This window comes from Plecotus auritus (assembly GCF_963455305.1).
Source record: "Plecotus auritus genome assembly, chromosome: 1".
Classification (NCBI taxonomy): Eukaryota; Metazoa; Chordata; class Mammalia; order Chiroptera; family Vespertilionidae; genus Plecotus; species Plecotus auritus.
Genome location: NC_137770.1, coordinates 81912257 through 81936857, shown reverse-complemented (window position 1 = coordinate 81936857; position 24601 = coordinate 81912257). Strand labels below are relative to the sequence as shown.

The following is a 24601-nucleotide window of genomic DNA, read 5'->3' as shown; positions in this document are numbered from 1 at the left end:
TCTAAATAACAAAATAAACTGATGAACAGAGTGGATCCAGAGACATGGAAACATGGAACAGAGTGTGGAATCTCAGAGGGAAGGCGGTGGGGAGAGTGGGTGGGTGGAAGGTAATTAACCAAAGAACTTGTATGCACATATGCATGGCCTTTGGATACAGACAATGGGGTGGTGAAGGCCAGGGTGGGGAGTGGGGGAAGGCTGGAGCGAGTCAAGGTGGGGGGGGTGGGAAGGGGACATGTGTAATACTTTCAACAGTAAAGTATTATTATTATTATTATTATTATTATTATTATTTTAAAGTTATCAACCAGTCACTTGTTAGGGAAGATGGCTGCCAGGCCCATTCCAACACCCTGAGTGCCTCAGCAGTCCCAGGAGACTGAGGCAGCAGCCACCTCCCACAGCCTTTGGGGACAGGACGACTTGCTCCACACAACCCTTCTGTGATGAATCGCCCAACAACAGAGACAAGGGACTCCACTCCAATGTCACATTCACACACAAACAGTCCCATGGCCTGAAACACCAGTTCCAGCCCAGCTCACACTGACAGGTCAGCCTCTGGGTTTAGTTTGGCAGTGATGGCGGGGAGCAGCCTCCAGCCTCTGACCACAGCCACATCCCTTCTCTGCCTGAGGATTTCACTGAGCAGCCTTGGGGAGATCCACAACCTGCCTACCTGGTTGACAGTGCAGAGTCAGGTGAATGGTGAATGGTTGCTTTCATTCTAATTGTTTTATTTTCAGCTTGGCACAATGAGGTTATGATGAAAAGGGAACTTAGGTTTTTTTGGGAGAAAAGTTTTATAATTTTATTGAAGTGCATATAAGTGCTTATCCATTTGTGTTTCAAAATACAAAAAATTATAGTCTATCATTAATAAAGACTGTATCTTTGCCAGTGATCGTAATAAATGTGAAACAATTACCAAATGAAAAATATATTCATATATTTAAAAATGTTCTGACAGCTTGAACTTGAAAGTTATTCTCCTTTTTCTGAAATGTTTTTCTATGTCTCTTCTTCAAGCCAATAGTTTCCCTGTACGAACAGGGGAAGCTTGGGTTCTCCTTCTAAGGACTCTGGTGCTGGTGTACTTTCCCCCTTTACACAGAGTACATATGTTTAATTCTGTCCTTAAGACTAATAGTAAATTGTGTGTTGGAGGGAAGAGGTTAATCTCCACATTTCTTTATAACTCTTACATAGTTTGGGTCTATAGGCATGAAACTTACTTAAGAGGAGAAGTAATGGTTAAAGAGGATGATGCTCACATGAAAAGAAGGATCATGCCTCCACTTGTAGGAAGGGGAGACAGTTCTGATAGAGGGAGAATGGGACACAGGCCTGCTGACATGGCTCTATTTCCAAACAGAAAATAATTAATCATTCACTTTTCAACAAACTCTGGGCTTTATGCCCATTCTCTCTTTCCCAAATGTTTCAAGGTGTTCTTCTGAGAATAACTATTTACAGAGGTTGCTTTTTGCTCAAATACAGTATGATGGAAACTCCTAAAGAGGGGTTTTGCCAGCCTGCTTTGGTCCCTTTCTTAGCCATCTACTTTCATTTGTGAATCACAGTGGTAAATGCTTCCAACAATAACTTGACCAGCCTCTTACCTCTGCCTGCTTATAACCTGACATCTGCACTTTTGACAAAAGCCAGAGCCCTTCCTCTTTTTCTGGAATGGCTTTTCCTATACTCTTTGCCAAATGATAGTTTTTCTCCTCATGACTGGAGTACCTTCTTTTTCTATGAGTCCTGTTACAATACCTGGCCACTCCATGCAGTCATAAAATAAGAGAGAGGGACCTCAGAGACCATTGTGTTAACTCATCATTTTACAGATGAGGAACCTGAGGGACAGAGAAAGAGAACATGTATGGCCCAAGGAACATCTAGGGTTCCTAGAGTAGAAGCTTCCCAATGCACTACACAGCTTTCAGGTTCTAACTAGTAATTTCTAGAAAATCCAAGCTAATTCTAAAGGTGCTTGTGAAAGTTGCTGTTTAAGGGAAACTTACTTTGAAAATTTCCCTAAATTCAAAAAATATATTACTTTATCTGTAAAAAAACAAAGTTGCTTGAAATGAAATGTAACACAATTATCATTCTGCACTAACTAACTAGTGAGTAGCTATGTAGTTTAAGTAGCTCTAGGAATATCTGAGGCTGCTTCTGGAAAGTTGGCTACCTGCTGTTCAGATAATTATGTCACTTGCGTTTCTAGTGATTATATTTATGGCTTGATTATTAGGTTCTTAATGACACAAAGGGAGGTCTTGGCTAAGTGAAGCTTTCCCTAGTCCCCACAATGGTGCTGAGACTGTTTTTACTGTCCTTTAGAAACAAAGATGTCACCTGTGTGGGACGGCACTTAAACCAACAGCTACCTGGGGAGGGTTATATGTTTTTTTGTTTGTTTGTTTTTTCAATATCTTTTTATTGATTTTAGAGAGACTATTAATAGAAGGGAGATGGACAGAGAGATAGAAACATTGATTGGCTGCTCCTGTATGCTCCCAACTGGGGATCCAGCCTGCAACTCAGGCATGTGCCCTGAATGGAATCAAACCACGACCTCTTGGTTCATGGGTCCATGTTCAATCTCTGAGCCACACCAGCCAGACTAAATGAGTTTTTATTTTAGAATGCATACATGTAAAAAGTTATAAATGCTATGAATGTCCAACAATAGAGAATTATTTTTGATGGATCATGCTACGTCCTTAACATGAAATACTACTGAGCCTTCAGAATAATATAGGTATTTGTTGACTTGGAATAAATGTTTATGATGCATATTTTTGAATAAGCTTTTTGTTTTTATATGTAATATAACATATTTGCAGAAAAATGAACAAATTTTAAGTATAAAAGTCAATAAATTAATCCAAAGTGAACATATATTTGTTCACTACTATCTAAGTTAAGAAACTTAATTTTAACAAAAGCCCAGATGCATTTTAAAAGAAAAAGCAGAATCTAAAGCAGTATATACATAGTATACAATATCCCGTATGTTATAATAACATACGCATAGCATAGACAAAAGTGTGGAGAATTATGCACTAAAACATCAATGTTTTTATAAGTGATGAAAATACAAATAACATATTTCTATTTGTTTATCAGGTATTTTATTATTTTGTGCCTTTTCAATATTTACCACCCACTTGATAACATAGAGAAATATATACTGGAGCTTTCTTATGAATAATTACTTACTATTGGCTTATTCCCAAAATTAATTAATGAGAGCCTCTAGTTCTATAAACTCTATTCCTAGGTTTATCTCTAATTTCTGGGTCTCTGATAAGACTGCATTCCTAAAATTTTCATTTATCCAATGAATTGATGATGGAATCACATACAGACTGATATTGTTTTTTCCTACTATAAAAATAAACATATAATAAATTAGTGTATTAAATTGCAATACTTATTTTTTGTGCAACTCAGCTATACAATTAAAGCTTTAAACTTCTATTCTGAAGACATTGTTTTTTTTTATCATTTTTTATTTTTTATTGATTAAGGTATTACATGTGTACATATCTTCCCATTGCCCCCCCCACCCCAGTCCCATACATGCCCTCACCCCCCAGTGTCTTGCGTCCATTGGTTATGCTTATATGCATGCATACAAGTCCTTCGGTTGGTCTCTTATCTCCCCCACCCCTCCCGAACCTTCCCGCTGTAATTTGACAGTCTGTTTGATGCTTTACTGCCCCTGTATCTATCTTTTTGTTCACCAGGTTATTATGTTCTTTATTATCCATAAATGAGTTAGATCATGTGGTATTTTTCTTTCATTGGCTGGCTTATTTCACTTAGCATAATGCTCTCCAGTTCCATCCAGGCTGCTGAAAATGGTAACAATTCCTTCTTTTATGGCAGCATAGTATTCCATTGTGTAGATATACCATAGTTTTCTGATCCAGTCATCTGCTGATGAGCACCTAGGCTGTTTCCAAATCTTAGCTATTGTAAATTGTGCTGCTATGAACATAGGTGTGCATATATCCTTTCTGACTGGTGTTTCTAGTTTCTTAGGATATATATTCCTAGAAGTGGGATTACTGGGTCATATGGGAGTTCCAGTTTTAGGTTTTTTTTTTTTTTTTAAATATTTATTGTTCAGATTATTACAGATGTTCCTCTTTTTTCCCCCCATAGCTCCCCACCACCTGATTCCCCACCCCACCCCCATACCTTACCCCCCGCCACTGTCTTCATCCATAGGTGTAAGATTTTTGTCCAATCTCTTCCCGCACCCCTCACACCTCCTTCCCCCTGAGAATTGTCAGACCACTCCCTTTCCATGCCCCTGATTCCATTATACTCATCAGTTTATTCTGTTCATCAGATTTTTTATTCACTTGATTTTTAGATTCACTTGTTGATAGGCATGTATTTGTTGTCATTTTGTTGTTCATAATTTTTTATCTTTACCTTTTTCTTCTTCTTCCTCTTCTTAAAGAATACCCTTCAGCATTTCATATAATCCTGGTTTGGTGGTGATGAACTCCTTTAGCTTTTTCTTGTCTGTGAAGCTCTTTATCTGACTTTCAATTCTAAATGATAACTTTGCTGGGTAGAATAATCTTGGTTGTAAGTTCTTGCTGTTCATCACTTTGAATATTTCTTGCCACTCCCGTCTGGCCTGCATAGTTTCTGTTGAGAAATCAGCTGACAGTCATATGGGTGCTCCCTTGTAGGTAACTAACTGTTTTTCTCTTGCTTTCAAGATTCTCTCTTTGTCTTTTGCCCTTGGCATTTTAATTATGATGTGTCTTGGTGTGGTCCTCTTTGGATTCCTTTTGTTTGGGGTTCTCTGCACTTCCTGGACTTGTAAGTCTATTTCTTTCACCAGGTAGGGAAAGTTTTCGGTCATTATTTCTTCTAATAGGTTTTCAGTATTTTGCTCTCTCTCTTCTTCTGGCACCCCAAAAATTCGGATGTTGGTACGCTTAAAGTTGTCCCAGAGGCTCCTTACACTATCTTCATATTTTTTGATTCTTTTTTCTTTTTGTTTTTCTGGTTGGGTGTTTTTTGTTTCCTCATATTTCAAATCTTTGGTTTAATTCTTGGGGTCCTTTGGTCTACTGTTGAATTTCTGTATATTCTTTATTTCAGACAGTGTATGCTTAATTTCTGACTGGTCCTTTTCCATTTTTTTGGCATTCTCATTAATATCCTTAAAGGTCTCACTAAGTTCCTCAGAGTCTCGCCGGAAACTGGAGTTCATCTACTGTCTGAGGCCACCCAGCAGGAGCTACAGCGAGATCTGCAGATTTCTCCTCTTTGCTTGGGGTTTGGAGGTTTTGGAACTGTCTGACCAGAGCTGCAGTTTGTTAGGTTAAGCTGCGATAGGGCAGGCCATTTATATGGAAAAGCCGCTGCACAGAGCTTGGGTGGGTTTGTAAATTGTGCGGGGCGGGGTCTCAGGGAATCACTAGGCTAGGGCGTGGCAAACAGCGATGGCTGCCAGTCAGCCATCTCGCGTCTCCGAGTTTCCATGTCCCCGCATCCTGCACCCCAGCTCAATAAACAATGATTCCTGCGCGCACCTCTGGAAGAAAGCCACCCTCACTTTCTGACCGGATGGCCGATAGTCCAGCTTCTCCCTGTAGGAGTCTGGGTCCCCAGAGTCTCGCCGGAAACTGGAGTTCAGAGTAATCTGGAGCTTGTGTCTCCCTTCGGGTTGAAAAAAACAACAGCGCACCCAGTTGCCAGCCACCAGCCCGATTCGCGCATCTCTGTACCTCACCTTTTCTGCGCTTGTGCACGTCTCAATGCTCTTTTCTCTTTCCTTCTAGTTGTAGAACTTCTACTCAGCCAGCTTTCCCATAGTTCTGGGTGCTAGACGTTTTGTCTTTTAGTTGTAGTTTTGGTGTGGTTGTGTATACCTTATGCCGCCATCTTGGTTTTTTCCAGTTTTAGTTTTTTGAGGAAACTCCATACTGTTCTCCACAGTGGCTGCACCAGTCTGCATTCACACCAGCAGTGCACGAGGGTTCCTTTTTCTCCACATCCTCGCCAGCAATTGTCGTTTGTTGATTTGTTGATGATTGCCATTCTGACAGGAGTGAAATGGTACCGCATTGTCGTTTTGATTTGCATCTCTCGCATAATTAGTGACTTTGAGCATGTTTTCATATGTCTCTTGGCCTTCCTTCTGTCTTCTTTCGAAAAGTATCTATTTAAGTCCATTGCCCATTTTTTTATTGGGTCGTTTATCTTCCTTTTATTAAGTTGTATGAGTTCCCTGTAAATGTTGGAGATTAAACCTTTATCAGTGATAACATTTGCAAATATGCTCTACATCCAGTGGGCTTTCTTGTTGTTTTGTTGATGGTTTCTTTTGCTGTGCAAAAGCTTTTTATTTTGATGTAGTCCCATTTGTTTATTTTCTCTTTAGTTTCCATTGCCCTAGTATCAGTGAAGAAATTTCTTTGGCATATGTCTGAGATTTCTCTGCCTGTGGATTCTTCTAGTATTTTTATGGTTTTCCGTCTTATGTTTAAGTCCTTTATTCATTTTGAATTTATTTTTGTGTATGGTGTAAGTTGGTGGTCTAGTTTCATTTTTTTGCATGTATCTGTCCAATTTTCCCAATACCATTTATTGAAGAAACTGTCTTGACTCCATTGTATGTTCATGCCTCCTTTGTCAAATATTAATTGAGCATAGTGGTTTGGGTCAATATCTGGGTTATCTATTCTATTCCATTGGTCTATATGCCTATTCTTGTGCCAGTACCAGGCAGTTTTGAGAACAGTGGCTTTGTAATACAGCTTGAAATCTGGTATTGAGATCCCTCCTACTTTGTTCTTCTTTCTCAGGATTGCTGTGGCTATTCGGGGTCTTTTTTTATTCCAGATGAATTTTTGGAGAGTTCTTTCTAGGTCTGTGAAATATGCCGTTGGTATTTTAGTGGGGATTGCATTGAATCTATAGATTGCTTTGGGTAGTATGGACATTTTAATGATGTTGATTCTACCAATCCATGAACATGGTATGCTTTTCCATTTATTTATGTCTTCTTCTATCTCTTTTGTCAATGTCCTATAGTTTTTTGAGTAGAGGTCTTTTACCTCCTTAGTTAAGTTTATACCTAGGTATCTTAATTTTTTTTGGTGTGATGGTAAATGGGATTGTTTTCTTAGTCTCTCTTTCTGTAAGTTCACTGTTGGTGTATAGAAATGCCATAGATTCCTTGGCGTTAATTTTGTATCCTGCTACATTGCTGAATTCATTTATTAAGTCTAATAATTTTTTGATGGAGTCTTTAGGGTTTTCTATGTATACTATCATGTCATCTGTGAATAAGGACAGTTTTACTTCTTCTTTTCCAATTTGTATGCCTTTTATTTCTTCTTATTGTCTAATCGCAATGGCTAGTACTTCCAGTACTATGTTGAACAGGAGTGGTGAAAGCAGGCATCCCTGTCTTGTTTCAGTTCTCAGGGGAAATGGTTTTAGTTTTTGCCCATTGAGTATGATGTTGGCTGTGGGTTTATCATATATGGCTTTTATGATGTTGAGGTATGATCCTTCTATTCCCACCTTGCTGAGGGTTTTTACCAAAAATGTGTGTTGGATTTTGTAAAATGCTTTTTCTGCATCAATTGATATGACTGTGTGATTTTTATCTCTCAATTTGTTTATGTGATGTATCACGTTTATTGATTTGCAAATATTGTACCATCCTTGCATCCCTGGGATAAATCCTACTTGGTCATGGTGTATGATCTTTCTGATGTACTGCTGGATCTGAATTGCTATAATGTTGTTGAGGATTTTGGCATCTATGTTCATGAGGGATATTGGCCTGTAATTCTCTTTCATTGTGTTGTCTTTATCTGGTTTTGGTATTAGGATGATGCTGGCTTCATAGAAGGAGCTTGAAAGTGTTCCTTCCTCTTGAATTTTTTGGAATAGTCTGAGGAGGATAGATTTTAGTTCTTCCTTGAATGTTTGATAAAACTCTCCTGTGAAGCCGTCTGGCCCTGGGCTTTTGTTTGCTGGAAGCTTTTTAATGACTGCTACAATTTATTCCATAGTTATTGGCCTGTTGAGATTTTTAGATTCTTCCTGACTGAGTTTTGGAAGGTTGTATTTTTCTAGGAATATGTCCATTTCCTCCAGGTTGTCCAGTTTGTTGGAATAGAGTTGTTCATAGTATTTTTTAACAATCCTTTGTATTTCGGTGGGGTCTGTTGTTATTTCACCTCTTTCATTTCTGATTTTGTTTATTTGGGTCCTCTCTCTTTGCTTTTTGGTGAGCCTGGAGAGAGGTTCATCAATCTTGTTTATCCTTTCAAAGAACCAGCTCTTGGTTTTGTTGATCTTTTGTATTGTTTGTTTGGTCTCTATGTCGTTTATCTCCACTCTGATCTTTATTATTTCCTTCCTTCTGCTTACACTGGGCTTTTCTTGTTGCTCTCATTCTAACTTTTTGAGTTGTAAGGTTAGATAATTTATTACCATTGTTTCTTATTTTTTGCAATAGGCTTGTAGAGGTATGAACTTCCCTCTCAAGACTGCTTTCACTGTGTCCCATAGATTTTGGATTGTTGTATTTTCATTGTCATTTGTTGCCATGATGTTTTTTATTTCTTTTTTGATCTCTCTGGTAACCCAGTCCTTGTTTAATAGCATGCTATTTAGTCTCCAACTGTTTGATTTTTGTTTTTTGTTTTTATTTTAGTAGATTTCCAGTTTTATGCCACTGTGATCTGAGAAGGTGCTTGATATGACTTATATCTTCTTGAATTTGAAGAGATTTTGCCTGTGTCTTAATATGTGGTCTATCCTTGAAAATGTTCCGTGTGCACTGGAGAAGAATGTATATTCTGTAGCTTTGGGGTGAAATGTTCTAAAGATGTCAATTAAGTACATCTGATCTAGTGTGTCATTTAGGATTGCTGTTTCTTTGCTGATTTTTTTGTTTAGATGATTTATCCAGTGGTGTCAGTGGGGTATTAAAGACCCCTCCTATGACTGTATTGCTATCAATCTCTCCCTTGATATCTTCCAGAAGTTGTTTTATGTATTTGGGTGTTCCTTATTGGGTGCATATATGTTTACCAGAGTTATATCTTCTTGTTGAATTGCTCCTTTTAGTATTATGTAGTGGCCTTCCTTATGTCTTGTTCTGGCCTTTACTTTGAGGTCTATTTTATCAGATATAAGTATCACCACCCCAGCTTTTTTCTCACTTCCATTTGCCTGAAAAATATTTTTTCATCCCTTCACTCTCAGTCTGTGTGAGTCAGTTTTTCTGAGGTGGGTCTCTTGCAGACAGCAAATATATGGGTCATGTTTTCTTATCCATTCAGATACCCTAGGCCTTTTGATTGGAGCATTTAATCCATTTACATTTAATGTTATTATTGACAAGTACATGTTTGTTGTCATATTTTTCCTTAATGTTTGTGTTCTTGCCTTTCTCTTTCTTCTTTTTACAGCAGTCCCTTTAGCATTTATAGTGATAAACTCTCTTAGCCCTTTTTTGTCTGTGAAGCTCCTGATTCCACCTTCAATTTTGAATGATAGCCTTGCTGGGTATAGTATTCTTGGGTTCAGTCCCTTGCTTTGCATCACTTTGTAAATTTCATTCCATTCCCTTCTGGCCTCGAGTGTTTCTGTTGAGAAATCCATTGATATTCTAATAAGAGAACACTTGTAGGTAACTTTCTGTCTCTCTCTGGCAGCCTTTAAGATTCTTAATTTGTCGTTGGTGTTTGCCAATTTAATTATGATGTGTCTTGGTGTCAGTCTTTTAGGGTTCATCTTGTTTGGGACTCTATGTGCTTCTTTTACTTGCATCGTTTTTTTCTTGCCAATATCAGGGAAGTTTTCTGTTATTATTTCTTCATACAGATTTTCTATTTCTTGCTTCTCTTTCTCTCCTTCTGGTACCCCTATTATGGGAATGTTGTTTCGTTTTGTGTTGTCCCAAAGCTCCCTTAGGCTCTCCTCTTACTTTTTAAGTCTTCTTTCCAGTTGCTGCTGTTTTTGTGTGTTTTTTCCTACCTTGTCTTCTAATTCGCTGATGTGGTTCTCAGCCTCTTCTAGTCTACTGTTTAAGCCTTCTATTGTGTTCTTTATTGCAGCTATGTCGTTCTTAATCTCCTCTTGGTTTTTTTTTCATGTTGGCGACATTCTCATTCAGCTCCTTATAATTCTCATTGAGTTGTGTGTATTTGTCATCCAGCCGTTTAAACATCCTTATAACCATTACTCTGAATTCTTTCTCTGATAAGCTGCTAGCCTTAATTTCATTTAATTCCCTTTCTGGTGATTCCTCTTTTTCTTTCCTTTGGGGATTGCTTTTTTGTCTTCCCATGTTTTCCTGTAATGTTTTAGTGTAGATCCAATTGCTTTGCTACCTAGGTTTTTTTGGGGATGGTGCTACTGGTGTAAACTCTCAGTTCTCCTGAGTTTGATAATCTAGTGTAGTTCCCTACTTGAGCTATTTGGATTCTCTTGATGTAGGTCTGCGAGCTTGAGAGGCACAGCTGTGGTGTCTAGAAGTCAGCAGCCCTGGAGGGGAGTGTTTCAATTTTTGCTGTCTTGCACCCTTAATTGAAATCACATGTGCCCAGTGGGGACTCACAGTGGCACCCAGGAACCATCTGTTGGGGTGATGGGGCTCAGGGTGCCTGTGCTCTGGAAAGGCATGACTGTGGTGTCCAGAGTTCTGTAGTTGTGGGGTGGGCAGACTCAGCTTTTCCTCTTGCACCTGTGGTGGATAGGCGCGGGTTCCCAGTGGCGGCTCACAGGGGCATCTGCGGTGCTTTTGCCAACGAGGCACACTGAAGCACTCTGAAGGGCCCTGGCAGTGTAGCCGTGTAATTGAGGCGTCTGTGGGCAGGTATCCAGGATGAGTGAATTCAGAATTTCTACTGCCGGGGACACCCTGTTTGTCCAAGATCACACCCACGGAGAGCTCACAGTGGCTCCCATGAGCGCCTTATGGGTAGATGGGCTCAGGGTCCTGCCTATTGGAAATTCACATCTGTGGAGGTGTGTTTGCCTGCGCAGAGCTCTGATGCACTGTGAGGGGCCCTGGAGCTGAAGTTAAGCAGCTGGGGTGAATGTGGGCAGTTATTCAGGAAGAGGGAATTCAGAATTTCTACTGTATAGCAGCGTGCCCTTGTCTGGGCAGAATCACACCCAGCAGTGTCTCACAGCTGCTCCCCGAGCACGCTGTAGATAGATGGGCTCAGGGGGCCTGCTCCTTGGAAATGCGCGAGTGTGGAGGTGCCTTTTCCTGCACAGAGCTCTGAAGCACTCTGGGGGGTTCTGGCACTGAAGTTGCACAGCTGGGGTGTCCGTGGGCAGTTATTCAGGAAGAGGGAGTTCAGAATTTCTACTGCAGGGCCGTGCGCCATTGTCTATACAAAATCACACCCGTGGGGGCTCCCAGTGGCTCCCAGGCACTGCCTATGGAGTGGTGTGCCCTGGATGCCTGTGTGCTGGAAGCGTGCTAATGTGTTGTCCGGAGTTTTGCCGCTGGGGAGGGGGAGGTTGCACTTACTGCTGCCGAGCTGTGCACCTTTGGAGGTGGAGGTCCCAGGGTCCGTGGGTCTGCAGGTGGGGCAGCAGGATTTTGGCTGGAGTGACTCCTGGGTCGTGGGGTAGTTCCAAGGCCTGTCTTAAGACATTGTTTTTTTAATTAAAAGATCAGAGTTTGTGCCTTTTTAAAAATATTAAGCCTGGCCAGCATGGCTCAGTAGTCGAGCATCAACCTATGAACCAGGAGGTCAAGGTTCAATTCCCAGTCAGGGCACATGCCAAGGTTGTGGGCTCGATCCCCAGTAGGGGGCCTGCAGGAGGCAGCTGATCCATGATTCTCTCTCTTCATGGATGTTTCTCTTCCTTCCCCTCTCCCTTCCTCACTGAAATCAATAAAAAAACAAACACATATTTTAAAAGAAAAATATATTAATATTCATATTGGGGTAAAAATTCATTTTTTTTGCTGGTATTTTGACAGGAATTCAGGAGGGTGGGAGTGGGGGTAAATAAGAATTGTTCTCTCCCTTTCTGCATTTCCGTGTGAATGAATTTCTTTTTTGTTTAAACTGAAGGCAATTAATTGGTGAGTACTGCCACAAAAACACATAAAGGTCTTATGGAAATAGATCTTATATTGAGATCCAATCTTTCTTTCTGGGAAGTATTGAGAGGAAGTTCTTTAGAAACAGATAACACTGGAAAATTGTTTTAACTGAGTGCAATCTTAGAAATCATCTTTCTTCACGCTTTCATTTCTCAGTAAACAATTCTAAGGCTCAGAGAAGTCACATGGTTTGGCCACAGTCACTGCATGACCTGCTGACAGAGGCCTAGTGTCCCAGCTGGTGGAGGGGGCTGCGGGTCCTGCACCAACACTTATGCTCACACACACACTTGCTGAGAGTTGGATATTCTCTCCTGCTCATATAAAACAATCATAGCACTGCTGAGGTCTGCTTTTCTGGATCCTCTGTGAGAGATAAACTGGGAAAAAGGGGGGAAAGTAGAGTTGAGTTTGGGGCAGTACCATAAATAGCAGAAAGGGATTAAGTGTTAGCCTTTCTGGAGAAGTGAGACCCATATTCAGAGAGAGGGAACTCCTGCCAGATCAGATTCCAAGAAAGAAGTTGTGTTAATATACAACTCAAAGCAGGTCAGCCAGTAAGTCAGAAGGTTGGACTTAGTGAGACAATAAAAGGTTCCATTTAATTAGATGTGTGGATGAAAGGGGCCATATACTAACCTGACAAGCTCAGGGAAGGCCTGCATGGCAGAGACCTAAAGTAACCACAAAGGATGGTCTGAAATTAAAGTTTAACTAAAAGCAGTTATGGTGGTCAGTTATATCCTAGGCCGGTATCTTCACTGACAAGGCCAATCTTTACCTTAACTGAGCCTATCTGTCTTTTTGCATTTATGATAACATACTCTTGAAGTGTCTGAGTAACTTGTAACTTCCCTTTTTCTGGACCCCCTGGGGCACAACCAAATGTGCTGGGTGCCAGGACAGATACCACAAATTCCTTCATTATCATGTTAATTAGAGGCCCGGTGCACGAAATTAGTGCATGGGGGGTGGGGGGATGGGATTGTGTCTGTCAGGCCAGCCTGCACCCTCTCCAATCTGGGACCCCTCGAGGGATGTCTGACTGCCCATTTAGGCCAAATCCAACACCTGGATTGGGCCTAAACAGGTAGTCAGACATCCCTCTCACAATCTAGGACTGCTGGCTCCCAACAGCTTGCCTGTCTGCCTGCCTGATTTCCCCTAACCGCTTCTGCCTACGAGCCTAATCACCCCCTATCCACTCCCCTGCCAACCTGATAGACGCCTAACTGCTCCCCTGCCAGCCCGATTGCCCCTAACTGCCCTCCCCTGCTCGCCTGGTCACCCTTAACTACCCTCCCCTGGTGGCCTGGTCACCCCTAACTGTCTTCCCTTGTAGGACTGGTTGCCCCCAACTGCCCTCCCCTGCTGGCCCGGTCACCCCTAACTGCCCTCCCCTGCCAGCCTGGTTGCCCTTAACTGCCCTACCCTGCTGGTCTGGTGACCCCCAACTACCCTCCCCTGCAGGCCTGGTTGCCCCCAACTGCCCTCCCCTGCCAGCCTGCTCGCCCCTAACTGCTCTCCCTTGCTGGCCTGGTCACCCCTAACTGCCCTCCCCTGCAGACCTGGTCCCCCCCCCCCCCACCACAGTGTTCCCTCCCAACTGCCCTCCCCTGCAGGCCTGGTCCCCCCCAACTGCCCTCCCCTGCAGGCCTGGTCCCCCCAACTGCCCTCCTCTGCCAGCCCAGTCACCCCTAACTGCCCTCCCCTGCAGGCCTGATTGCCCCCCAACTGCCCTCCCTTGCAGGCCTGGTCCCTCCCAACTGCCCTCCCCCGTTGGCCTGATCACACACAACTGCCCTCCCCTGCTGGCCATCTTGTGGTGGCCATCTTTGACCACATGGAAGTGGCCATCTTGTGTGTTGGAGTGATGATCAATTTGCATATTACCTCTTTATTAGATAGGATTGTTCCTGCACCCACCTAAGCATGTGTCCATCATTTTACTTTTTATACAATCCCAGGTATCTCCCCCCCCCCCACCCCCAACGCCCCATGCCCTGCTTTGCTTTCTCCCATCTCTCTAATCTATCACCAGTGGATTTCATGTAACCCACCTATGTCCCTTCCTTAGATTACAATGTATAAATACAGATGTAACCCGCCATTCTCCAGAGCATTAGCTCAGTTTATTGAAGTTCTGCTACCTGACATATGTCGACAGTTTGGCTCAAATAAACTCACAAATATTCTTTACAGGTTTAAATGATTTTTACGTTAACAGATGTAAGAGTTGTCCCCTGAACTGGTTAAAGCTGAACTCTCTTCACTTGATATGCCTGCATGAACTTCCTCATCCACGAGGTTTGTTCTTGACACTATCTCCCAGCTTTGGGAAAAGAAGCACTATTGTGCTCATTGTACCAGTCCTGGTGATTAACTCAAGGAGGAAAGCAGGAGATGGAAGATGTGAGACCCCAAAAAGTTCTAAGCAAATGAGTGTTCTCAGGACTTTGCTTCCTTGATGGAGCCAGCATGTGAGGCTTCTTAAAGAGAGGGAGAGACACTGCTTGGAGTAGATATTCTCCTGGGGACCTCTTCCTCCTAAGCTGGCTCCGCTTGCTCCAGTGTCTCTAGGAGAATCAACCAATGCCTCCAGAGCCTGGAGCTGGGAGCCCCGGGACACTCATTCCCTCCCTGCCTCCACTTCCCTCACCCCAGCTGCTGCAATGGAAGTACCCCTGAAAATTCCTCAGTATGAGTCCCCAGCCCCCGGAACTTCACAGATGGGGGCAGCAGCAAAGCTATCCTGCCTTCTCCCACCACATTTCACAGCAGGAAGGGCAGTGGGAGAATTCTCTGGGAAATCAGAACTAGAAGAAGAGATGAATTTTATGAGATATTGCAGTCCTTTGGGTGCACATCCTGGGGGCATGTTCCCCACCCAGGGCACACCAGGCAGCAAAGTATAGTGAGGACCCTGCCCTGGAAGCTGGGGACCTGAGGCTGGTTTCCGTTTCTGCTGTCAAGGTGCTATCTGACCTTGGGACTGCTGTGACCTTCAGTCGCCTTGTGTGTATAATGGGAAAATGATGGAAGTTCCTTTCCATTGCTTGTGTCTTTCCATTCCTTGAGTTCAAAGTAACTGTCTACATCTTTTACATATTGAAGTCTTTTGCTTGGTATTGAAGGTACTTCTATTTGGGCCTACAGTTTTCTTTCTGTGCCATCCCTCACTTCCTCCCAGTCACATGGAGGAACTTGTTATTTCCTAAATAGACAGTGCTCTACCATGAGTGTCTACTTTTCTTTCTGGCCTTTTTTTTTTTTAAATCTGAATTGCCCTTCCCGTATGCCTAGTAAAAAACACTTATTTATCTTTAAAAGTCCTCACAAGGTAACCTTTGCTCTGAAATCTTTCCCGATTTCCCCCACTCCACGTCTTTTCTCCCATCGCTTTCTGATAACCCCATCTTCACCTGTAGGGAGCTCTTATCAAGGTCTAATTTGCATTACAACTGTAGGGGCTGCTTCTGCAGAGAGAATTCTCAGCACTTGGATCTAAAACAAAGTCCTTGAATTACTGCTTAGCTCTTCTCAGGAGAAGACAAGGTCTGTGGCTCTGGTGGAGACTGCAGAGTTCAGGGTCCCAGCTCCCTCAGGTGTCCTGTTTTCCTCTCTTGTCAGTTGTTTTCTTTCTCTCTTTCCTTACCTGAAAACATGTGTGTATTGATTTTTTTACAGAGAGAGGAAGGGAGACGAAGGGAGGGAGAGAGAGAAACATTGATGTGAGAGAGAAACATCAATTGGTCATTCCCCTATCTTCCCCTCCCAACACACAACCCAACCAGTGATAGATCCTCCCTTCCCCCAACTGATGGACGGAGTATGACATAACCTGAACCTGCGGCCTGGACATTCCTGAGCACCTAACCGGGCACCTTATATGGACTATACATTGAACCACCAATCAGCACCTGCCAAATACCCTAAGCTCTTGATTCCTAAGTACCTAAGTGCCTAATCATGTGCCTTATATGAAACCACCAATCAGCGTGTGCCGAGTACCCTAAGCCCCATCCCTTCCCATTCCTCCCCTCAAAAGGCATGTTCACCTCTGCACGTGTTGCTGTTCTCCCCTTGCGAGACAGCCCAGCAGGGTCCTTCTCCTCTAATAAAGCCTGTAGTCCTGGTTTTCGGCCCTCTGTCTCATCTTTCAACCAGGGATTGAACCCACAACCTAGGTGTGTGCCCTGACCAGGCATTGAACCCGTAACCTTTTGGTGCATGGGATGATGCTCTAACCAACTGAACCACCAGGCCAGGGCTATCAGCTGTTTCTTTCACTCAGAAATCCAGGTCAATAATTAATGCCACTGTGATAAGCTATCAGAAGAGCTTGCACAAGTGGGTTACCCTTAAATAAGGAATGGAGGCACTGGTGCTCATCCTATAAGGGAAGGGCAGGGAGACTCCTAAAATGGGTGGAACCAAGGAGACCACTGAACTACCCAGGCTGAAAGGAAATTAGGTCTTCTCCCAAGTCTCTGTCTTCGCTCAAACACCTTAAAAAATATCTGACCTCCATTAAGAAGACTCAGGGTGGCACTCAGGGTGGGAAAGGACATAGGGAAGAAGCACTCTGTCTTTGGGGCTGAGGAAAACTGATAGTGTCGGGAGGCTTAGAGTGAGAGGGAGGACACTGGGGCCCTTCTCTGTGAGTTCTAGAGACCAGGCTGTTGACTGCACCTGGTGGGCTCACACACAGGTCAGAGCCGCCCTCTGGGAAAGTGCAACCTGTACCTGGTTGGCCGCAAACAAGAGCTCAGGTGTTGGAACCCCTTTCTTTCCCAGTTCACACTGTTGGATGGATGGAAGTGAAATGGGCTTGGAAAGAGAAATGAGAAGTCTTATAAAATGGGAATCATCAATAGGAATTTTACCCTTTTTTGGTTGGCTCTAGGAGGATTTCAGAGATTAATTTCCAGGCATCTATGGGAGGGGCAAAAATGTACTTCCCTTCACTTCCCCACCTGCACCTGGGATCAGGCCCATCACTGGTGTGGCCTCATAATGTCCTGTGGTCTTGGGAGCCTGCCTTGAACCCTCCAGTTTATCCTTTCTCCTCCCTTTTGTGCTTCTTCATCTGCACGTGAACAAACTTTGTCTAGTCTCTCCTGTTGATCTGGCTTTCATCAGTTAATTCACAGGCCCCCAAATAGGAACCTAAATGGCTATGAAAATTTTTCCTCTCAACACCACTCAAGATGATAAGAGTACTATCTAAGGACTAAGACAAACAAAACATGGCTGGAGCGTGAGGTGGTGGGTGAACACAGAAACATGAAACTAAAAGCTCATGCTATGCCATGGCTTCCTTAGCCCCCCTGCTACTTCCAAACTCCTAAACTTTAGCAAATAATGTTGACTTGACTAAAAATGTCTTGGCTATCACAGGGCAAGACAATTTTGAAATTTCATTTAAAAGAACTCTGTTCTTTCTCCCAAGGTCCCTTTCTTCTCTCCTCTACCTCTTTCCTCCTGTCTCCAGGATTTCAAAACTGCCTGCTATTTTAAGCTCAGGTTTTTAGCAAAACCAAGGTCTGCCTATTACTTGACTCCACTCCCTGTAAAAAGCAATTCAGAGATCACCCAATGTTATTTAAACAGTTTCCTTTGCACAGAACCTCAACACCACTCCTTATGAACAATCACTGACCTACCATTTATAGATGCTTTCTAAGCACTGCTTGAAGCGCTTTGCACATCAGACCTTATTTCAGTGCAATAACAAATAAAAAAGGTACATATTATTATCCCCATTTTAGAGACCAGGAAACTGAGGAGCAGGGAAATAAGTCAAGTTCTGTAACTTGCCCAGCTCTTAAGGTGCTACACTACAATTTGAACTGAAACAGTCTTAATCCAGAGCATGGATAGCGCTCACCCTGAAGCCAGTCCACCCTCCCCACCCCCCCGAATGTCCCTAATGCTGGAACTGTTGCCCCAGCACTGCAGTTCAAAGCCAGTGAGTCTGTCAGCTATTTTAGGAAAAATATATTCCTGGGGAAGAAACTTAATGTTTTTTATGTTAAAGCAGTTACTGAAGAGGCACCTGAAACAGAAACAGCACCTTCACGTTGGGATGTGGAATTTCTAAGCAGTTAGCTGCAGTGAATGAACGCCCTTTCAGAATTGTTTTGAGAAGATGAGCCAGTGAATGAAAGAGGGGAAACTGGGATTTCCCAGTTAACAACAAAGCAGGTTTTGATGATGGTTCAGAATTTAATGAACATAATTTCTGGATAAATACCTGCAGTATTTTCCAACACAAAGATCAGTTCACTACTTCATGGAGCTGGTGACCTGTGACCTGTTAGGGTCGCCAAAGGAGGAACACATGGAACCGAAGTGGTAAGGGATTATAAAATTATTAGGTCATCTGGATACCAGCTGGGCTGAGCCCCCAAATGGTGCCAGCACACAGGGACAGGGAGTCAGATATTTTAAAGGACTAGGCGGGCTTTTTCTGGGCTGAGAATTCTCTGGGTGGTCTGGATCCTAGGAAGGTTCGGAGGGGAGAGATAATGGTCTTAGCAAGTGGAATGTGGTCTAAGCAAGAGGGAATGTCCACTGTGAAATGGCCTCAAGGTCAGTTTCCAGGGGAGGGAGTATTGGTTCAATTATTTGATCAGAACTAACATGGCCATTCTAAAAGCCCATATGTGAGTGTTTAAATAGAAAGTGGAACACATTGAGTGGTATAGAAGTTATTTTAATGAAAAACAGGATATTCTAAAAGAAAATGACATACAAACCATACCGTTCAATGGAAAACAATGGAAATTTTGTTTCAAGCTGTCGGAGATTGATATTATAACTAAATAAAATAATTTTCCCAGAAAAAATAATAAATGTAGAGCATGGAGGGAATTTTGCTATTTCTCACTCAAACAGTATCAAAATTGTCACAACAAAAAGAGATCTCTACCTAGGAGGGAATTCTGCTGCTAAGAAACTTGATGCTCTCTATTTTTTCTCTGAAAGGGAATTTGGGTTTTGATTTATCTTCAGTTTCTCTACTTAACTCTGACCTACAGGATGAATGGTCACTGAAGATAAAAATTGTCACACACTCACCTCAGGAATGTTGAAGTGGCCAGAACTGGGTGAGGCCATGCAGAGGCTTCCTTCTTACCCAAACTGTTCAGGCACTCTCCCCTCCTCCAGATCTGGGAAGCCTGCCAGCTAGAGACAGCTGGATACCTCTCTTACTTCCCCCAGGAGAGCTGCTGTTAGGAGATTGGTAATTCTGGTCAAAACCACTCCAGGACTCCTGGGGAGAGAGAGGACCTCCCTTCCCTCCCCCACACCCTTGATTACATATTATGGCCCTTTGCTAACTTCCAAGGGCTATTTGGTGAAATGGCCCCCAAAGAGATAACAAAGACGTGGTTGGGTTTGAGTATCAGGGCCTTAGTGACTTTCCCTGCTATCCCTGTGAACCAGAAGAGAGATGAGATTCACATGGCAAGAAAGGCTCCTATAGGCAGACTCACTCCCCCCAGCAATCCTGAAAAGAGGGGAGCCTGGACCATTCCCACCCTACACAGGGTGCCTTTGTTTTCCTCTGGTCGGAAACCCAAATGCTCCTCCCACCCTTCTCATCTTGGAAGCCAAGCCCCTTTGTAATCTACATAAGCTCCACTCCCCAGGGATCCAGTGACTGCAGAAACTGGCCTTCCACTTGCTCTTGCCTGAAATTCAAGCTAGAGTCCCAGGTAAGGGGCCCAAGAGGTGGTCTTGGAGCAGCTTCTGCTTGAGGTCTGGAGAGGAGGGAGGCAGGGTGGGCAAGGCTAAACCCTAAGCTTGGGTTAGGCAAATGTAGCTGGGGCAGAGCTGGGATGGGAGCGAGCATTCTGGCTGCAGAGAACACATAGGTCTGGAGAAGGAGCAGCCCCAGGTTGGGGGGAGGCAAGCATCTCTCTTTGGAATACAATGGCATCCCTTTATGAGGCCAGTGCCAGGCACTCGGTGGAGTATCCCTAATGTTGTAGGACAACGGAGCTCTGTCCACCATGACCCTTATGTCATGGCAGTAACCACAATACAAGTTGTCTCATGGTTTAGACAAAAAGATCTATTGACCCACTAGAACACTGAGTACAAATGCATTTTAGCCCTAGCTAGTTTGGCTCAGTGGACAGAGTGTCTGCCTGCGGACTGAAGGGTTCTGGGTTCAATTCCAGTCAAGAGCACATGCTGGGGTTGTGGGCTCAGGTTATGGGCTTGATCCCCAGTAGTGGGTGGGCAGGAGACAGCTGGTCAATGATTCCCTCTCATAATTGATGTTTCTATCTCTCCCTCTTCCCTCCTCCCTGAAATCAATAAAAATATTTTTTAAAAAAAGTATTTTAGATACAAAACCTCTAGTATTCAAAAACAGGACCCCTGGGATTTTAGGTCACCACCCAGAGGGGAAGACCCGGCTCCCTGTCACTAGTAGGGGTCAAATGCTTTGGAGGCGAGTACATGTGTTGCATCACTTGGAAAATCTTGTAGGAAGAAGGATGTCTTTCTGGCTGACCTGAAGGGAGACTGTAAGCCAGGGAGTCCACAGGTGGGACCTGGGGTTCTCTTCTAAAGTGATGCTTTTCTCCTCTCTCTTCACTGTCTAGGCTCTTCCAGGGGACTGAGGCCACCATGGCTCAGGAGAAGTCCCTCATCCTGTTCCCACTGCTAGTCCTGGTGCTGTTAGTGCTGGGGTGGGTCCAGCCTTCCCTGGGCAAAGAATCACGGGCCATGAAGTTCCAGCGGCAACACATGGACCCAGATGGCTACCCCAGCAACAACTCCAACTACTGCAACCAAATGATGAGGCGCCGGAATATGACAGAGGGAAGGTGCAAGCCAGTGAACACCTTCGTGCACGAACCTCTGGTAGATGTCCAGGCCATTTGTCTCCAGGGAAACATCACCTGCAAGAATGGGCAGCCCAACTGCCACAAGAGCAGCTCCAGCATGAAGATCACAGACTGTCGTGTGACAAGTGGCTCCAAGTACCCCAACTGTGCCTACCGGACCAGCCAGAAAGAGAGGCACATCATCGTGGCCTGTGAGGGAAACCCATACGTGCCTGTCCACTTTGATGCTTCAGTAGAGGTCTCCACCTGAGACCAAAGCAGTGAGGTGTCCCACCTCATCGTGTCACCTGTCTCCCTCTCCTTGCTAACCACTGAGGGAAATGACTCAAGTTAGGTCTCCTATCTAACACTAAAGTGTTTCCCTGGCCTGCGACTTGTGCCTGTGTGGTTTGGGGGTGAGGGGTGGGTTGTGAGGTGGGTCCCATGTGAACCACTTTACTGCTTCTTTCAATAAAACTCAGTTGCAAGTACCTGGCTTCCTGAAGCTGTCTCCATTCAGGTTACTGTTAATGTGATTGCTTTCCTGCCAGAAGGTGAGAACTGTAAATCTGGTTAACTTTGATGAGCAGCAAGTAGAATCATTAAATGCCCCCTCTTCTGACTCTTGGCTTTTAGAGAATTCTTTTTGGAGATATTTCCTTTTCAAGTAGATTCCTTGATGCCAAACATAAAATTTTAAATGTGGAGTAAAGATTATTTCATGATATGAGTCCTGTCCCGTGAGCTGGACCTGGGCCAGAACAGAGATTGCTTCCCATAAATCCCCCTTAGAGACTGTCAGTTCACAATTGATGTCCTTTCTGACATAAATCGGGACCTCTCCGCCGCCTCCAGTGACTTGCTCCATCCTGGAACAGGCCATTGTCCTGATTTGGTCAAACATGTAAAGTAATTTCTGTACCTGGTAGCATTCAGGTATTATTATTCCTGATTATCCCTCACCTCTTTTAGCCTAAGTAAATTCATTGGCACCTGCCAGGTGTCCTGGGGATCCATTCAGTCTCAGAGCCACCCAAGATGGGCCTTGTATGTAAGTTTCCCTTAGTGAATTCTATTAATTACCAGACTGGAGTGACCAGCCTCTTTCATTGGTCTTTCCTTGCCCTCCCTTAGGGAAGTAGGTTTTCAGTCCCGGGACCTTGCTCTTGGTCTGCATGTACTAACAAGTGTGGGCTGGTTAGATAAAAGGGTGCTGCAGAGGACACTCATGCTGGGTGGACTGATAGAAGGAGAAAATCAAACACTAAAATCTGACACAGAAGGAAGGACAGCGTGACATCAGGAAGACCCTGCCCAGCCTCAGGGTGGGGAGGAGGAGTGATATCTGTTCTTTTTTTTTTCTTTTCTTTTCTTTTCTTTTTTCTTCTTTCTTTCTTTTCTTTTCTTTTCTGAGTAAGCCATTAAATAAAAAAAATAGTATCTCTTACTTGGAAAATTGGAACCTTCCATTTAGGAGCTAGAAGAAATTTTAGAGGTAAAATAACTAGATTTCAACTTGTGTACAAACTTTAATTGGAAGTGCCTATTTGGACTGCTGTAGAAGAACTAAACCATAATGTAGTTGAACAGTAGCCTCTGGGGAAGGCATGAGGGAAGTAAGGATACACATGCCTCCCATTTGCCACCCCTGTTCTATTGTAACGCCTGCTTTCTACAGAGGAGCAAGCTGAATCTCAAAAAGGTTAAGTGGCTTGCTCAGGGCTGCTGCTAATTAGTGGCACAGCTGGGAGTAGATCCTAGGTCTCCTTGCTTCCCACTCATCCTTTCTGCCACCCGAGACAACTTAAGAAAAAAAATTCTGAGTCTTCCTGCTTCACTACATGCTGTGGACTTGTGGCTCTTCCTGAGCTGGCGGCTCTCACAGATTCTCAGGGTACTTGGCCTGTGAGTCTGTTTAGTTTTTGGCAAAGCTTCCTTACATTTCTTGAACAGACTAGACTCAGCTTCTATCATCACTTAGTCATTTTATTTGTCTCTTTGTTTACAGCTGTATCTGATTCTAGACAAGGTCATAGGGAGAGAAAGGCCCTGATTCCAACCAGTTTCACCACTTCTGTCATTGACTTTATATACTACATTTAAAAATGATGGAAGTGGCTATGTTTCTCTTGTAAACTGAATTCTTAGCCCTGGGAGCTTCTATATAAGGAGGAAGCCTGCAGGTGAGAGTGGTCAGATATACCTGCATTTCTGGGGTAATGGGAGTCTCACTCCTTTCCAGCAGTGAGGATGCAGGAGGGGGAAAAAAGGAAACTTTAAGTTTTTAGATTTGTTTACTGTAGACAGAATTTTTTTGTATCTCACCCTTCTTCCCAAGCCTGAAGCTCCTCAATTTTCCTCCTTCTTAGTGGAACTTCTAAGAATGCTAACTTGGTGTTTTGCTGCATTTGCAACTGCATATCACCACCTCTGGTTTCTTGGTCTTTGTGCTTCCTGGGTATTAACTGAAAGATAAAAAGCAAAAATGAGAAGAAAAAAAAGACCAAAAAAAGATGAGAAGCTTTAAGCATTTATTTAAGATCCAAAAGAATTGCAATTTGGGAGAACAAATTCAGGGAGAAACCCAAGTGGTGTTCCCCCTTTATAGGGATTCAGGGTTTTATGGGGGAAAGGGAGGAAGATGAGATAAGTTGTATTAAAGAAGATTTGTCGGTACTAGATGAAGTAGGGTTAGATTTGTACTTCATGGGTTGGCTTGAGATTCACCTGAAATTGTATTTAATTTGTTGGTTACCAATTTGGTCATTCTCAAAGTCCAATTTCATCAGCCTTTACATATAAGATAGTCTTGGCCTTCTTGGAATTATGTTGGTTTCATCCAGCTTATAAGATAAAGAAAAATAAGATGTGCAGAGCAGTTCCTCTGAAATAGCTACTTAGGCTCTATTTTAATACGGCTCCACTCATGTTATCTTTCACCTGGGCCATGAGACCGCTCAGACCTCCATCTGTGGAATAAAGTGATAGGTGACAACAGATGGTCCAGGTTCAGACTTGCACAGCCAGGGAGCCAATGGGAAGGGAAGTGGTCTGAAGAGGTGAAGACTGGGAGAAGAGAGAGGGGTCCTGTCCTGGAGGGGTCCAGTTCAGTCAAGAAGAGAAACAGCTATCAGGAGAAAAATCAGAGGTCTCTGTTCTGTGGGGAGCCTATTGCTACCCCACAAAAAAAGGAGTGCTAGTTCCTCCTGATGTTAATGTCAGAATTACACCCCAGTGCTTGAGTTCAGCTAAAAAAAGAATTCAGAGCCAAGAACTGAAATACAAGCAAAAGTTTCTTTAGAAAGTCACAGGAGTAGAAGAAATGAGCCAAATGTGATGCATGACTTAAGAAACAAATTACTGTGGCAAAAGAAGGGCCCTTGGAGCTTAGGAGAAAGAAAGGTAAAGATAATGCACCTGAGGGAAGAGGGAGAAAGGCACCATTATGCTCCAGAGAGAGTGTGCCTGGGGACAAAAGGGGGTGTGGAGAGTTGTGGGTGTACTCAAGAGCGGGAGAGCACCTGCTCGGTTCTTCTCCTTAGGGGTTTTTATTTGTTTTCTAAAGGTGGGGATTTTAGGGGAGGTCTCAGGGGAGGATCTCAATAGTATATTC

The 24601-nt window shown here is 43.4% G+C and overlaps 2 protein-coding genes across 4 annotated transcripts in view; one reads left to right on the top strand and one right to left on the bottom strand.

The window, feature by feature from the left end:
* The window catches only part of LOC308238784 (ribonuclease 4-like), a 47404-nt gene extending 27857 nt beyond the window's left edge, over positions 1–19547 (bottom strand). The window contains exons 1-2 of one of the 3 annotated variants that reach the window (XM_080651115.1): positions 19226–19547; positions 11558–11674 (exon numbers count right to left, since the gene is read on the bottom strand). The gene's annotated coding sequence lies outside the window, so the exon portion shown is untranslated. The remainder of the gene's footprint in view (positions 1–11557; positions 11675–19225) is intronic. The other 2 variants (XM_080651114.1, XM_080651116.1) reach the window with 2 other exon arrangements.
* A 206-nt stretch (positions 19548–19753) lies between these two features.
* On the top strand, positions 19754–21608 carry LOC308238778 (ribonuclease pancreatic). The gene is made up of 2 exons (XM_080651102.1): positions 19754–19866; positions 20764–21608. Exon 2 carries the CDS (start codon positions 20789–20791, stop codon positions 21257–21259), a length of 471 nt encoding a protein of 156 aa, XP_080507228.1. The 5' UTR covers positions 19754–19866; positions 20764–20788; the 3' UTR covers positions 21260–21608.
* The last annotated feature ends 2993 nt before the right edge of the window (positions 21609–24601 follow it).